Raw genomic sequence first — 17,754 nt, forward strand, 5'->3', positions numbered from 1 at the left:
TAGTTGGCATTAAAATGCCTGTTTTATTCAATAATTAACATTATTACTAATGCATAATCAGCTATTCTAATTTAAAATTACTAATATATAATGCGATAACAATAATATTAATACTTTATCTGTCTTTCAGTGGACCCGCGGAATACCATAGACTACAAAACGACTGGAATCCCCACGGTTGCCTTATGCAGAGCTATAAAACTAATGATATCCTTTCTAACTTCGCACCTGCCTAGTTCCAAGCCACAGTTCTAGACTTTTATGTACCTGTGTAGGTTCACACGAGTAAGTGTTATGGTATTACAAAGGTAATGCATACGAGGAGTGGAATTTGGCTGTTGAAGTGTATTTTATTTATTTAATATAATGATATCTTTTCCATGGATTTCGTAAAAGGCGACTTAGGCATAGGCGATATGCTGGCCCGTCACTATTTGAATCTCATTTCTATCATTATGTTCAATATAAATGCTGGATTTAAAATGTTTAGTTCAGATTTTCCTAACATTCAACCGAACGGAGTATATTTCCTACAGATCTTATTTTTTTTATTGGTGCCGAGGACCACACGGCACATGGAGATTACTGTTTACTACTAACCACCACTATTACTACAATATTATCACAATTACCTACTACTATAAATAAATGACAGTACTTCGTATAAGAAAATATAAAAATAAAGATAAAAAAGGTTACATCTCTCGCTATTTTCTGTTGAAATTGTTGTAACAATAATAAATAAACGCTTAGCAATAATCAGAAGTGAATCTCGTACTTTTTGATTTATTGGACGATAAGATCTATCGGCGATGTTATCTCCCAGCATGTGAAGAAGCCGATCGTAGTAATTTATACGATTTCCTGAGCCGCTGATAGCTTTAGATTGATTTGATAATGAATTACTAACAACCTTCTATGTTGAATTCTGATTGGAAATACCTTTCGCTCAATCGGTATAGATAACAAACAATGTAAACATGAAAAGATAAATAAATGATGTCTTTGGAATAATTAAAAATCCCTAGTGTTTTTACTGTAGTATGTTAAAAATATTAATATTAAGTATTTATGTTAAGTATTCCAAATATCTCATGTTGTTATGTTGTTGATATAGGAAGATGAAGTGACTGTGCCTTCCCGTAACCATTTATAACGTAAAATATATGTATGTACTATTTTATTTGTTATACTTTTAAAATAAATATCTCATTAGGGTCATACAAAGCTAGATACAAAGTCCCTGTGTTCTGTGATACAAACAGTATCATTTATAAGTAAACTAGAGGCCGCCCGCGACTTCGTCCGCATGGAAACCCAATCAATCTCGCGAGAACTCTGGGATAAAAAGTAGCCTATGTGTTATTCTGGGTCTTCAGCTACCTACATACCAAATTTTATGGTAATCGGTTCAGTAGTTTTTGCGTGAAAGAGTAACAAACATCCATACATCCATACAAACTTTCGCCTTTATAATAGTAGTAGGATATGAAAGAAACGGAAAAATACGATAGGAAAAGTATTGATTACCTTACAATAAGCATCATTTTTTTAAAAATTGGTAATTATACATAGAATATATATATAGTTTTCCAATCGTTTTTTTTATATTTTTCGAAACAAACGACGAAAATCTCAATAAAACCGTTTTTTCCCCAAGGTTTTATTGTGATATATTTCAATGTAACAAACCAATAAAACGGTAAAAAACGAAAAAACGTTTCTTTCACCGAAAAAAACAATTTGTTTCTTTCGGAATTTTCAACGCTATTTATAAGTACTGATGCTCTCTAGCGCTACGTAGCGGATATTTTTAGAACAAAAACCATTTAATTCGAAACTTCATCGACAGATGGCAGTACACGTCGCTCGTTAAACCCTTCGGGAAAATAACTTCTATTTTGGCGCCAAATTCCCATAAACTTTCATCAGGCAGTTTTTATGGGTTTCGATTATTTTCGTACGGCTTCCACCATTTATGGTTTCGGATCGTGCAATAATAATTTTGGACTATTGTTATTGCCAGTTTACCGTACGTTCGGGTTTGCCTGCCCCTGGCTATAACGGGTTTGGAGATAGCTAATTTCTCAATTATTACAATGGAGATCGTTATGGTAAGCTGTATTCATTATACCGTTTAAAATATTATTTAATGTTGATTGCGAAAGGGCGCCTTATTGGATCGTTTGAACAGAGAAGTACGTCGGAGAAAGTAATTGCTATTGAAAAATGAAAGGAGTTGAATATAATTGAGATTCATTCAACTTGTTAATTAGTTTTTGAAATCACCAATTAGCCGGTGCATTATTTTACTCTTGAGGGCGTATTCACGAAAATTGACAAAAGATAAAAGTTGACAGTGACAACTTGTTTCCGCTTGTCAAGATCCCTGCATAGACCTATTTCTTTCGAATCATCTACATTCATAAAATTCTCTTCATACTCGACGGTTTAAGGTATTCTTGACCTGACCCCCATCTGACCTCCGTGAGCGAAACAGGGGAACCTAACCCTTGGATCATGATTGTATTAGGTGAAAGTGTTCAATCCTTTCGTCGCTACTTACGTTATTAACGGAAAGACGTAGTGTCTTTATTAAATGTTGGAGCCTTTTGGGCTATACAACATAATAGTAATTTATAATTAAATAAATATGTAAATAACGAAAAAAAAAACCTGACTACGTTTGACACAATTTACATACCTTATACATACATACATAGTAAATAATTTTCTCCTTCGTTACAAAATAATAAGGTTTATTTAACCTTATAAAATAGTGCCTTGTGGTTTCCGGCACCAATAGAAACAAGAATAGGACCCACTTTATCTCTTTCCCATGGATGTCGTAAACGGCGACTAAGCGATATGCTTATAAACTTGTGATTCTTCTTTTAGGCGGCGGGCTAGCAACCTGTCACTTTATAAAAATCTCAATTCTATCAGTAAGCCAAAAAGCTGAACGTGGCCTATCAGTATTTTCAAGACTGTTGGCTCTGTCTACCCCGCAAGGGATACAGACGTGATAATATGTATGTATAGTGGCACAGTGGGTGGTTCAAGCAATTGCTAGAATGGATAATTTCGTGCGTTTATGTTTTGGGAACTATTATTAAATGTTGAAATCACACGGTATTGTACCTTATAGTGTTAGGAAATTTGACCGACCTGTCATTATTTTAACGCCTATGATTAGGTAATGTTGCATTTCCGGCTAAACAACGAATTGTGGGTTACAACAGTAATTTTTAACATTTCCTGCGACTGAATATTATTATTTTAAATGCGATCATCATATACGAAAATTCCTTAATTATTTTGCTTTATTATAAAAAAATTAAAAGGTAATTTTGTAACATTGTTTTCCACACAGTAGAAGTCAGAGTGAATAACTTATATGATAAACATATTTTTTTTATTGATTTCAGTTTGCCAAGTTGAACAGGCTCCTTTTTGAGATGAAAAGACACGCCTGGATTTTAATTTCTTTATTTGTCGGGCGAGCAACTTCTCACTATTTCACTGTTGATTCCCTCAGTCTGTCTACCCCGCAAGGGATTCAGACGTAATTATATGTACGCACGTATATGGGTCAGGCCGCGAAAATTGTCAATTGTATCACAAAAGTAACACAAGACATTTTGAGTTACCATAACACAAATGTAACCCAAAAGCAACGAACATTTTGGGTAAAGTTCGTTTCAGATTGGTGACTAAAATAACCTTAACGAATATAAGTAAGTAACTGCAGTAAAAATGAAGTAGGTAATGAAAAAGTATATAAATAAATAAATAAATATATACGCGACAAATTACACAGATTGAGTTAGCCTCGAAGTAAGTTCGAGACTTTTGTTACGAGATACTAACTCAACGATACTATATTTTATAATAAATACTTATATAGACAAACATCCAAGACCCAGGCCAATCAGAGAAAGTTCTTTTCTCATCATGCCCTGGCCGGGAATCGAACCCGGGACCTCCGGTGACACAGACAAGCGCACTACCGCTGCGCCACAGAGGCCGTAAAAAAGGGTTTGAATAAAAGACTTTTGTAATTTTACCAATATTTTTAATTTCAAAAATATTATGAACACAACTAACTTTCTGTTATACTGCACATACCACTACTACTAGCAGGGAAAACTTGTAGAATCCCGATTATCCGAAATTCCGATTATCCGGACTCGCGTCACGGCTCCAGTACCGCGCTACTAGACATGTGGGGACAAGTTTCTCCCGCTCTCATCTCAAAGAAGAGACTGACACTGAGGGTGAATGTCAAGGAACATCTCACGCAGAAGCTTTTGAAGCTCTAGAAATAGCTTTTAAGTGGTTTGAAAGACAGGAGAAATCGGATTCCTTACAGCTGTTACAACAGAAGCGCATCAGGGATTTGGCTGCAATGAAAAGATGTGATTCATTACGACTAAGATCAATAACAAGTAATTTTCAACCAAAATTATAAATAACATTAATACATATTACAATGTCATTCATTATATTTGAACCACATATAAAAACCCCGCGTATATTTGGTTCTTTTAAATCACTTGTGTACCACAGACATTGACCAGTAAAATTAACTCATCGCGGTTTGTAAATTTGAGAATATTTTTTTAAAGTAAATAGAATACTTAGGTAAACATTTTTTTAGGGCTCTCAAATAACGCAATACCTACAACCAAAACAATTACTTATATTTTTTCTGTTTGCCTATTTATCTGGCTGGAAGAAGCACGACGGAGAGGAATCAAACATCAATAATTATTATTTCAACGGGAGATTGTAGGTAGCACCATTTAAACTAAACGACTTTCAATTCACAGAATGTGAATGCGGCTTTACAAATCTATTGTGTTACGCAACACGTAAATTTGTGTTACAATAACACAGAAGTAATACAAGCGTAACACATATGTCATACAAAAGCAACACAAAAGTAAAATATTTAAAATATTTTTTGGTTATAACTTGGTTATTTATTACAATTAGACGCTTATGAGCGATTCCACGCACACTTTAAAACACTTTGCATAGAAATTCGGTACAAAAATAAACAAATCTCTGTTACTTACCTTCAAAATCACAATTTTAAATTTTTTATTCAATCAGAGCAAATTATGTAACGGACTTTCAAAATGCCTCCTGTGACAAAACAACATTGTCTGCCTTTTTTTCATTTATATGTCGGTAAAAGTGATGCCATATTAATACTTTGTTTTGCTATTTGGTAGTTTTAATCAAAACAATGGGTATAAATTCGTCACACAAAAAAAAATGTAACACAAAAGTAAAACGCTTTTTTTATTTTAAACTGTCGTCAAACAAGTTATATCTGGAATTTTTGCACCGGTATTACAGTAACAGTAGGGGCTATCATATTATTCTTCGATGGTAAACATATATTTAAGGTATACTTTACAATTTATGGAGTATATCTTCATAATGGTAGTTCGACAAAAAGCGACCAAAAGTCACACAAAAAAATTGACAATTTCGGCGGCCTTACCCATATTATTTCTTATTCATCAAAAATTGTTTCATTTACTATCAATATTTTTTAAGTCTAGACGGAACTGAGATTTAAATAGTGACAGCCCATCGCCTACAAGAAGAGTACCAAATTTATAAGCCTTTCCCTTACACGCCTTCTACGACATCCATGGAAAACATAGAAAGTGATCCAATTCTAGTTTCAGAAACCACATTGATGAACAACTCTCCAATTCAACAGAATTCTTTAATGTATATTTCAGCAAGGTTTATTTGCAGTAAAAGTGGTAATTACTAGTTAGCATCGTAACCCTGACTTGAAGGAAACGAGAAATCGATACACAGAACAACGGACAGGCGATTATTAAATATTGTAGGTAACAGGTGCAGTAATCAATGAATCATTGATACATTTCGTTTTCTATGAGCTATTTCTTTAAAGTAATTTTTAGGGTTCCGTAACTAAAAGGTAAAAACGGGACCCTATTACTAAGCCTCCGCTGTCTATTTGTCTGTGTGTCTGTCTGTCGCCTGTGTATATCTCGTAAACCGCGTGATAGCTAGAAAGCTAAAATTTTCATCATTAAGCTGTAATTAAATAATGAATATTGCTGTTTTCTTACAGTTCGGAACAATGGCACGGCAAAGAATAGACAAATGTTTACTTGCGATAACTGTAAACTATATATATGGAATATAAATTGAGAGTGCCTGTCGTTTGAATCGACTCCGGGAAGACAAACAAAGTGGACACAACAATGGTTGCAAACAACAAATTCTCGGATGCCCACATCTGACGCAGAGACGAGCTATCGTCTGACTCGGTCAGTCGAACACTAAGAAGACTTGTAAATATACATCAAAAATCACAAGTAAATTATAATAAAAATTGTGTTGTTAAAGGGATTAGAGAAAACAAAAATGCGTTAGTGAAGGTTAATAGTACAAATCGTAAAATTAATGAGTGCGCTCGATTTGTGGAAAGCGTTAAAGAAATCGTTGAAATATTAAAAATTAGGACTTAATGTTTGTTTGGTGTTGTCTCGGTGTTACTTTAAAGCTAAGTTACTGTTTTTTACACAAAACCACTACTGTCTGACCTAAAAAAAACCCTAATGATAAAGTAATATTGATATAGAAGTGAAACAATCAAAGTTGAATCAAATTTGTGAAGAGTTTTATGCAAAATGTAAAAGATGCAATGTCCACCAACATAACGGATAATCTGTGTAAAATATGTGACGGCAGAATTGAATGCGCTCCTACAGCAATACTACTAATTTCACTAGTGCATACTTTATTTGGTTACATTCAAGAAGAGCCCGATTATTTTGGTAAGAACAAGGCGGATTTGATGAAAACCGTTGAGATGAGAAAAGAGAAACATTTCAAATTGATGTCTCCGTTTAGTGAGTCGTTTCGTGTTAACAAATATCAAGAAGATAGTGAAAGTTCCAATGAAGAAGTGGAGAGAGTTGAGGAATATGATTTTATTGTGGTTGGAGGAGGAACTGCGGGATGTGTGGTTGCAAGCAGGCTCTCAGAGAATAGAAAATGGAAGGTAAGACATTTGAGAACATTCAGTCATTATTCTGTAACACATTTTATGGTTCCTTTCGTGTTAATAATTTAACAGTATTAAAGTCTGCATTGTAGTTACTAACAAAATATGTCCATTACAGTACAATAAGTTTAATATGAACTACAGTGATGAGTATCATATTGTTCAAAAATGATTTTTTAATTTGTAAAGCTCTCAAAATTGATACGTCAAAATTTTTTGTTCGTATTTTTTAAGCAATTAAATTACAACAATGTTTTAAAAACTATTTCCAGGTGCTGTTAGTGGAAGCAGGTCCAGATGAACCCAAGATGGCTTTAATCCCGTCGCTGACGAGCGAGTTCAAGGGGTCAGCACTGGACTGGCAGTACTCAATGAGACCCAAGAAAGGGTACGTGTTCGTCATTCTACCCCGTAAGATAAAGACGAGGGATAAAGTTACAGCGACATGACATATGTATGTATGTTTATTTTAGCCGACTTCGAGCTTTTTTATGAATTGATGACTGACAGCGCTTTCGGATATCCTGTGATTAAATTCATGAGCTCTGGTTGTAATTTGTAATAAAATATCAATGAAAATTGGAAACTTTATGAATTATTAGAACAACAAAATTTTTGAAACTACCATTTAAACTAAGAGGTAGGTTTGTTAATGAGGTTCAAAATAAAATAGAATATTTCATCCTCTGATTCCAGATTTTGTAACCATCGCGGTGAAAAAGGCTGTGAAGTAGTCCTAGGGCGGGTGCTAGGAGGCACGTCTTCCATTAATGATATGGCGTACATCAGGGGAAGCCCCGCCGATTACGACATGTGGTCGCTCAATGGCAACGAAGGCTGGAGCTACAGCCAAATCCTGCCCTTCTTCAAATACTCGGAAGGAAACTATGATAAAGACATATCTAAAAATAAACTATTTCACTCGTCACAAGGCCCTTTAGATGTCGGACGATATCCGTATGTAGATGACAATGTTGACATTCTCCTTAGCGCATTAAATGAATTAGGATATAACTACACAGACGTCAATGGCAGAAAGCAATTAGGATTCATGAGAATACAAACCATGTCTTACTTTGGCGAAAGAGTTAGTGCCTACACTGCTTTCATTGATCCTGTCAGAAAACTTAGACATAACTTAGATATAGAAACTGAAGCGTTAGTTACGAAAATAAATTTTGAAGAGAAGGGGGACACTCTTAAGGCTTTAGGTATAAATTATATTAAAAATGGTACAAAATTTAGAGTTAAAGCTAGTAAAGAAGTGATATTGAGTGCAGGGGCAATAAACTCACCGAAGTTATTAATGCAATCTGGTGTTGGGCCCAAAGACTATTTAGAATATTTAGATATAAAATCATATGCAGACTTGCCCGTGGGAGGAAATTTTCATGACCACATATCTGTATGTTTACCGGTCATTAAGTTAACAAAGACAGCTACCACGTGTGATTTTCCTGAAAAACTCCGTGATATAACGACCTACTATGCAAAAGGAATCGGTCCACTGTCAGCTAATTACCAAGTAGTGGCATTCTTAGAATCTACAATATCGGATATTCTGGGTACTCCTGACATCGAAATCCGATTTAAAGGTCACAACTCTAATATGTATTACGATTTTATTGATATGTGTATTATACTACTAACACCGCAAAGTAGAGGACAAGTAATTTTGAACGCAACAGATCCGATATTCGGTAAACCGTTAATTTACCCTAATTTTCTCAAAGACCCAAGTGATGAAAAGAAATTGTTGGAAGGAATACAAGAAGTCGTTAAGATATTTGACACAGAAGTATTTAAGAACTCGGGTTATGAATTTGACCCACGGCCTATTCTGAAGAACGATTGTAAAAATCACGAACGAGTCACCGCTGAATTTTGGTCATGCATTATAAGACATTTTTCAACTCCATTACACAACTACGTGGGGACTTGCAAAATGGGAACTTCAAAAGACGCAGAATCAGTGGTAGATGAAAATTTAAAGTTATATGGCAGTGCCAACTTGAGAGTAGTAGACGCATCAGTAATGCCAAAGATCACAAGGGGATCAACCGCAGCTCCTGTCATCATGATAGCCGAAAAGGCCAGTGATTTAATAAAAACTACCTGGTATTGATATGGCCTTTAATTTATTTGTATAAGTTTCCTAATTGTATTGTATAATCACTAAGTATTGTAATAATTATTACTGTTTTCTTTCCAGTCTTTTAATAACATTTTTGCTGCCTTCTCAGCAATCATCATTGTTGGAGCAAATATACCTCCGCGTGCATGAGTTGGCATTACAGAAGCATCAGCTATTCTTAGTCCTTCTATGCCATGTACTCTCAACTCATAATTGACGACGGAATCTGTACTATTTTCTCCCATACGACACGTGCCGATGGGATTACTCATAGCCTTGGTGTAATGCCTTGTTATACAATTCCATTGTTCTCTATTCCTTAACCTATCACAAGGGAATAAATCAATTGGAGCTAATTTGATTTCGGCTTTCTTCATTTCTCTAGTTTCCAGTAATTGTAATGCTATGTCTATACTATCGACTATTGAATCCAAATCTTCAGATTCCTTTAATAGGTTAGCTTGTATCACTGGTCTACCATATTTGGGACTCTTTTTGTGAAGAAACACTTTTCCTTTACTCTTCGGTTTCAAAAGTACAGGATAAATATTAACCAAATTATAATATGGAAGTGGAAAATTTGTTTCTTCCGCTGCATGAACACTTATATTTGTTAACATGAACTTATCACTTCTGATAAAGTTTCCCTCTAAAGCGAGCTCCACATCCGGGGCATTAAGGCCTTCATATAATTGGATGAAAGCTGATATTTGATTTATTCCTCTTGAAGCTAAAGGTCCAGACCGACTTTGAAACCATGTTTTGAAGTCTTTGATTATATCACTTTCACTGACAGGTTCTACATCATTGATAGCAAATGCAAGGCCTCCAGTAGTGACTTGATCTTGATAATTTAATCCCACGGGCAAATCTACTAAAACAGATATGTTATGCTTCTTTAAATCAGCTGCAGGTCCAATTCCTGATAAATGCAACAATCTGACATTATTTATAGCCCCTCCTGTCAGTATAACTTCCCGTTTAGCGTACGCTGGTCTTTCTTTTCCTTTTTCGATTTCGTAAACAACACCTTCTACAGATTTTTCTAGTTTGTCTATCGTGATTTTTGTAACCATGGCTCCTTTTATTACAACCAGATTCTTTCGATGTCTGACAGGTTTTAGAAATGCGTTATTGGTACTCAAACGTGTGTTGTTTGACATGGCAAACTGATGATTGACTACAGCTTCGGCGACATTCAGGTTGATATCAAGAGTTCGAAGTCCCATTTCTGTGAAGGCCGCAGTAAATATCTCAATGGGTCTATCAGAATATTTGAATTTTTGGATGCGCATTTCGCCACCTCGGGAATGGTAAAACGAATTCACCAAAGTTTCGTAGTCACCTAAAAGTGTACAAATATAATTTATATTATTAATAAAAGATAATTTTAAACATTGCTCGCAGTATTCAAAATAATAGTATAATGGAGGTAATTTCATTCTATGATCATGTTACTGCGATATTTAACTACATAAATTTATGATTTGGTCTGGCTGGCAGCCAATTCGTTTATTAAGTTATTACCTACTTTATTTTACAACAAATAGTTAAAATTCCATAATTTTCACGAGTATGCCTAACAATGATTATAGATATTAAAAGTTCAACTAACCATTATCCTCAGACGCCTTAAACATGTCAATGACATTAGTGAATTTCCATTCCAAGGACCCGAGCGCTCCTGGGACATGCCAGCCATCGTAATCCACTTTAGAACCTCGGGTGTACTTCATGTCATTGGTAACGCTAGATCCTCCAAGGACTTTGCCAGTCCTGACCTCACAACTGCCGCTTGGTCTTGACAGGCACGAGTAGCCGTTGCGCTCTGTGCGGTAATTCCATAAAATAGGACGGTAATCTTTAGTCGGGACCCCTGGGATGTCGTAGTCGATGTTTTCCTCATCACCAGCTTCTAAGAGAAGGATCTGGAGAATGGAAATAAAATTATGAAAGGAAAATTGAGAATTATCCGATTTTCAAGTAAAAACGGAAAGTTTACCAGGCAGGAGCGATCTGTGCTTTATTGTCAACTTACATTTTAGATGACGATTTGACATATTTTGTGACAACGCAATTGAAGAAAATATATTTATTTGGCGTCAAATTGCACCAAATATGATCACTAAATTGTACTAAAATACATTCTACTCGAAATAGTGTCATAAGGATATGCTTCTTTTTCTCAGTGTTAATGTCGTGGTCATTATGATCTTCTACGAAATCATCTCCCTATAAATTAGTATCGACTTAAGCCAACAGCGTTTTAACCTTAACAATATCATCTACTCTTTCCCTGACCTTCCATTCCGGAACTGCTGACAGCCGATTAGCCAGGACACAGCCGGCTGTACCGCCTCCTACTATGATGAAGTCGAAGACGCTGCTCTTCAGGTCCCTCTCATCAGCTTTGGTCCTGGTTGCTTTCGAGAACAAGTCACACAGAACCAGCGGGGTCGACAGCAGAAGAAGACCTCTTAGGAGTTGGACACTAAGGCAAAAATGGTTAATTAAGCACCAGATTATTGTAATCCTGATCTCGTCAGATTTGAAAACGTAATACTGAGATTGTAACTACGTTATCTTATATGTATTATTAATTTAAGTTCAGTTGACTTGGTTGCTTGAAACAGATAGTTTGGGTTAAACCTTATCAATGTTGATCGAACCATGACAAGGTTTGAAACCGCTGTTAAATCACCGGTAAGACAAAATTTGTTTTACACTATTAAAATTTACGCTTTGTAAGATATCGCTAACGTCAAAGATTTCAACCATAATGAAGACTTTGTTTCACACTTCATTTATGTTCACGAGGATTTTAATAAATACATACATACATACATATAATCACGTCTATATCCCTTGCGGGGTAGACAGAGCCTACAGTCTTGTAAAGACTGATAGGCCACGTTCAGCTATTTGGCTTTAAGATAGGATTGAGATTCAAATAGTGACAGGTTGCTAGCCCATCGCCTAAAAGAAGAATCCCAAGTTTATAAGCCTACCCCTTAGTCGGCTTTTACGACATCCATGGGAAAGAGATGGAGTGGTCCTATTCTTTTTTGTATTGGTGCCGGGAACCACACGGCACACATTTTAATAAATTTTTGTACTAATTTCGCATGGGTTAGAAAAAAATTTGCCATCGGTTTTTTATTTCAAACCTTTTGATATCTCTTTTTGGAAAAAAACTGCAATTTATTTTATTAACCTTCATCATAATGGTTTAAACGGTAGGTGTCAAATTACTAGACTGAGTTATTTTCTTATTTATATATTACATAAAATCATGCCTCTTTCCCAGAAAGGTAGGGTACTACCGCTCCTGTACCCGAAAACAACAAACTTGCATGAAGAGAGTTATAAATGTGAAGTATGCAGGGGTCGTGGCATCCTGGCAAGTGGAAAGATTACTAATTAGACGGCAGGGGTAGACAGAGCCAACAGTATCTAAAAGACTTTAAGGCCGCGTTCAACTAAACATTAGGTTTTAGAGATATAAATTCAGAGCCTTAGTGGGTCAGCGGTAGACAGAACCCACTGCCTCAAAAAGGCTACGTTCAGCTATTAATAGGTCAAGGGATATTAATTCCAGGGTAATACCCTAGCCACCTTGACAGTGTGCCGGTCAAGGCTACCAGAACTGCGGGCTGGAACTGGGCCAACACATCGAAGAACTGAAGCTATAAAGACCACGCTAATTGGGTCATTCTTGGTTTTATTGGTTCGTCGTTAGCTCCGACCGGGTAATTTGCTTTGAAATTTAGGGCGAAATAAAAGTAATATTACATACATATAGTCATGGCTATATCCCCTGCGGGGTAGACAGAGTCGACGATCTTGAGAAGATTGATAGGCCGTGTTCAGATGTTTGGCTAAATGATAGAATTGAGATTCAAATATTGACAGGTTGCTAGCCCATCGAGTAATAAGAATCCCAAGTTTATAAGGCTATCTCTTATTCACTTTGTACGAAATCCTTGGGAAAGATATGGAGTCTTTCTAAGAAGAGAACCGCCTCCAATCGATATCCTCCTTTTTTGAAGTCGGTTAAATTTCTTAAACCTTCTTCTGAATGCAACAAACACTTCCTTTCCTGATAAATCGGTTCAGCGAAACGCGAGATAACCGCGAACAAACATACATACATACAGGTAGCACTGAGAACCATCTCTTTTCGAAGGCGGTTTAAAATAATTTTAAAGATTCACACACAGTTTTCTAATACTTTGGATCACTAAGTTTATATAGACATAATATCACAGACCTTAAAGCAGCCATCTTGCACAGGGTGAAGAAGCAACTGCGCGTGCGTTGCCCAATACCGAAAAGGGAAGTAATGTATTCTGCACGCTCGAACGAGCATATCCTGGATTGCGATAGAGAGGAATTGAAAACTTAGGGCGGCGAAACGTATTGGAAATAATTGGTTCAGTATGCTATTTAATTTTCAGGTAATTATAAATTTCGATCGTATGTTGATTAACAAAAATACGTAAATTAGGAGACGTCCTGGCCAATTTTTCGCATAAATTATTTTTTCCTAATATTCTTTGGCATAAAAGTTTTCTGGCATACGGGTATAATACCTATATGTGGAATATTAACTTACAGACTAGGTTAGGTTAGGTTATGGCACTCCCGTGCCCCCCAAAAATTTAAATAGATGTAAATCGCTTTATCACAATAATTTTGAAATTTAAATTGTTCAGGGGGATCGCCTTAAGATCGTGCCAGCTCCCGTATGTACCTAGGCACACATCGCGCGAAAAACTATCGCTGTCCCGTTTCACCTCCTTATAAAAAAGCGAAATAGCGACTGTTTTTTGCGCGCTATAAACGGCGGCGTCGCGCTTGCCATGCTGGGATAGGAAATCGTGCGAGATATTGTCGAGATCGAATCGAGATCGAATTAAATTCAAGAGTAGGCCTGCTGGTGGAGCAATTGCTTGCCACGCGTCAGAAACGGTAGACATTGGAAAAGGATACGAAAGTTTTTTTAAAGCTGTTTTATTTATTTATATCACCTATACATTTGTACATTTATGTAACAGTAAGTAACTATATCATAAAAGTTAAAAAAAAAACAATAATGTTTTTTGGATAAAAATATCAATATTTTTTTTATAAATGTTTTTTCAATTTGAAATCAATTTTACAATTCAAAATATTTAAACAATTAAATTATAGACCAATCTGAAGTGGGAATACGTGACAGGTGAAAAATTAAAACATTTAATATTTAACTTATTATTTTACAAATTTTCGTTGTAATTCTAAGTTTCATTTTTGACCATGAATCTTTTGACTTTTTTTTTACGACAAATATAATATTATTTTTAAAATATATACCTGAGGAGACGTTATAATATTTTCCAAATTAAAACACCAAAATATTTTGTCAATATATTTTTTACATTCTTGGAATTCTATTTAAATGTCTTAATATTCACTTAAATGTCTAAGTATCGTTGAATAAAAGGTCGATTTTTATATTTTTACACTTTGGCCTATCAATCTTTCAAAACTGCTGGGACTCAAGACTCTCTGTATATCCCGCAAGGGATACATACTTATGTACGTTTATATGAATGAATTAATAAATTGGCGTCTTGCTATACAATTAATATAAAAATATATATATTTAACAAATTTTATATATTCATATATAAATATCTCTATAATCTACTTTATCTAGAACATTACCATTTGGCAAATATGAAATTTGTTATAAGGAAACAAAAAGATTATTTCTAGGAGTTTATGTACCATAATAATTTTATTACTCATAATATTGTCATTACATTATTAATGTTTTATTTTCTTCAGTAACCTTTTAACACATCACATGTTTTGCTAAATATACTCGCTATAGGTACCTATTCATAATTTATGTAAGTAACTGTAGACTTCCTCTCCAAAAAACAATTTTTACTAAGTTAAATACTTAAAGGTATTTCAAGATAATTGGCTTTATCTACCCTGCAAGGGATATGGCTGTGATAATATGTAGGTACCTATGTAAATACGTTGAATATGTACTTGCTTATATTTTTAAACTTTTTGTTTCAACGTTTAAATTTGATAATATAAATAAAACAATTTAGTACATAAACAAAATTAATTTAAATTAGTTACCTGTCACTATTTGAATCTCAATTCTATCGTCAAGCCAAAATGCTGAACGTGGCCTATCAGTCTTATCAAGACTGTTGGCTCTGTCTACCCCGCAAGGGATATAGACTTGTTTATATGTATTTAGTTACAAAACCAGACTAGTTTGAATAATATCTTGAATTTTCAATTAGAATTCAATCGTTTTCTTATCCAGTCAACCATGGCCTCATATTATACTATTTTAGTTATAAACATGACTAGTCTAGATAACAGGATGTCTATTTATAATCTTCAATCATACCTACTTACATCAGTTAAATGTAATGATTATTATTTTAAATGATTTAAAACAAGTTATAATCATAAAATCATATTTTAAAAGAGAATAAGTTTTATTAATATAGTAGATAAATATTAATTATAGATTTTTTTGTACTCATATTGTCAATTTATTAAAAATTATATATAAGTATTTATTATAAAATATAGTATCGTTGAGTTAGTATCTCGTAACACACTTCGAACTTACTTCGAGGCCAACTCAATCTGTATATTTATTTATTTTATTTGTTGAAATATGACATGATGACTAGATCATACATACATATAGTCACGTCTATAATTCTATATCCCTTACGGGGTAGACAGAGCCAATAATCCCGAAAAGACTGAATGGCCACATTCAGCTGCTCGGCTTAATGATGGAATTGAGATCCAAATAGTGACAGAATGCTAGCCCATCGCCTAAAAAAAAGGATCGCAATTTTATAAGCCTATCCCTTAGTCGCCTTTACGACATCCCTGGGAAAGAGATGGAGTGGTCCTATTCTTTTTTGGTATTGGTGCCGGGAACCACACGACACTAGATCACTTTTGGGAATTAAGCTTTAGGTGATACCTAGAAACAAATAAACTTAATTGTCATTCGATTTTTTTGTTTGTCATAACTGGTGACGAATGTTTCGTTTTACAATTAGGTACGAGTCGTAATAGTGTTATCATGTTTTATTTACACAAGACTGTAAGCAATTACGGAATTTCATCTATTTGGAACGACGGCTATTGAAGGCTGTCGTTTTTTTTTATTTATTATCATTTCCTTTCCAATTAAGTATCAGTTTTCTTTTTTTTTTTGTTTTTGTTTATTGTCTGATTGTAAGTGTAAACAAATGATACGAGTATTTTTTTACGTTCTTTATGTATTTTAATAAAACATTAAAAATATAACACACGCTAAAACACTTCTACGCTCACAAATAATATCATACCATTATTGACTTTATTTCAGTCAAATAATAATTTTAAAGTCGTTATTGAACAATAACATTATTGCCGAAATAAAGCAATAATATAGGTATAGCTGCCAAAAGACGAATCATTTTGAGCCAAATACAAAATACTTAGATCAAAAACAAATTAAGTTAATGTATTAATTTCATCAAAATCAAAAGATTATATATAATAATAAAAATAATATGTATGTATGTAAGTATGTATGTACAGATCTACAGAACCGGCTGATAGAAACCAGGGCAGACAGGTGAAGGCCGGTCTGACCTTGTCTGTTCACATGTACTCGTGCAAAACACGCTCATATCGTTATAGAAAATAACATATTCATAATTACTTAACAAGCTAGTAATAATGTACCAATAGAAAAAAAATGGGAATTATACATCTCTTTCCTTTGGATGTCGTAAAAGGCGAATAAAGGATAGGCTAATAAACTTGGGATTCTTTCATTTGGGCGACGGGCTAGCAACCCATCACTATTTGAATCTCAATTCTAGCATCAAACCAAACAGCTGTACGTGGCCTATCAGCCTTTTCAAGACTGTTGGCTCTGTCTACCCCGCAAGGTATATAGACGTGATTTCTATAAATGTAAACATAAGGACAATTATAGTCACTTTGATCCCTCTGACGTTGTTAAGTGGTTTATAATTAAAGATAACAGACATTTATGTAACTTAAACATTTATAACAAAAATTCTGGCGATCGCTAATGATTTTAAATTATAGACCTAGTTTAGTTTTTGAATCCTATAAATAACATTTGCAAATCCAACAGGATCTTCAGATCGGGCATCTTTTAAATGACTTATATTGATTACAGTATTGTCAGCAAATTCGTTAAAATAGAATGCCTAGTTATAACAAACCTTCAATTTCATCTCGATATTAATTAACTTTAGCTTCATATCGTTTGAGAAACTTTTTATGAGTCTTTTTACATGAATGGAATGTGTCCGCGCTCCTTAAAATTCATTTTAATTTAGATTTTTTATAAATTTTCTTTTATAAAACTCTTCAGAAAAATTTAGTTAATCGTACCAGATGTCGTTTATTTATCACTAGCTGTGCCCGCGACTTCGTCTGCGTGGAATAGTTATTTTGGGCATCATTAAAGCCCTGCCAAGGGTGAATAATATTCCCC

The 17,754-nt window shown here is 34.5% G+C and overlaps 3 protein-coding genes across 4 annotated transcripts in view; 1 reads left to right on the forward strand and 2 right to left on the reverse strand.

Moving 5' to 3' along the window:
- LOC106139154 (protein prickle) overlaps nucleotides 1–17,754 on the reverse strand; it is a 348,600-nt gene that overhangs the window by 179,913 nt on the left and 150,933 nt on the right. The gene's annotated exons all lie outside the window — the stretch shown is intronic.
- On the forward strand, nucleotides 6,701–9,188 carry LOC106139158 (glucose dehydrogenase [FAD, quinone]-like). The gene is made up of 3 exons (XM_013340542.2): nucleotides 6,701–7,060; nucleotides 7,336–7,451; nucleotides 7,760–9,188. The coding sequence occupies exons 1-3, from the start codon at nucleotides 6,701–6,703 to the stop codon at nucleotides 9,186–9,188; spliced, it is 1,905 nt and encodes a 634-aa protein (XP_013195996.2).
- LOC106139149 (glucose dehydrogenase [FAD, quinone]-like) lies at nucleotides 9,239–13,481 on the reverse strand. Its single transcript, XM_013340532.2, has 4 exons — nucleotides 13,468–13,481; nucleotides 11,499–11,688; nucleotides 10,813–11,125; nucleotides 9,239–10,542 (listed from the first exon to the last, which is right to left on the reverse strand). Exons 1-4 carry the CDS (start codon nucleotides 13,479–13,481, stop codon nucleotides 9,239–9,241), a joined length of 1,821 nt encoding a protein of 606 aa, XP_013195986.2.

Source organism: Amyelois transitella, chromosome 19, assembly GCF_032362555.1.
Source record: "Amyelois transitella isolate CPQ chromosome 19, ilAmyTran1.1, whole genome shotgun sequence".
Taxonomy (NCBI): domain Eukaryota; kingdom Metazoa; phylum Arthropoda; class Insecta; order Lepidoptera; family Pyralidae; genus Amyelois; species Amyelois transitella.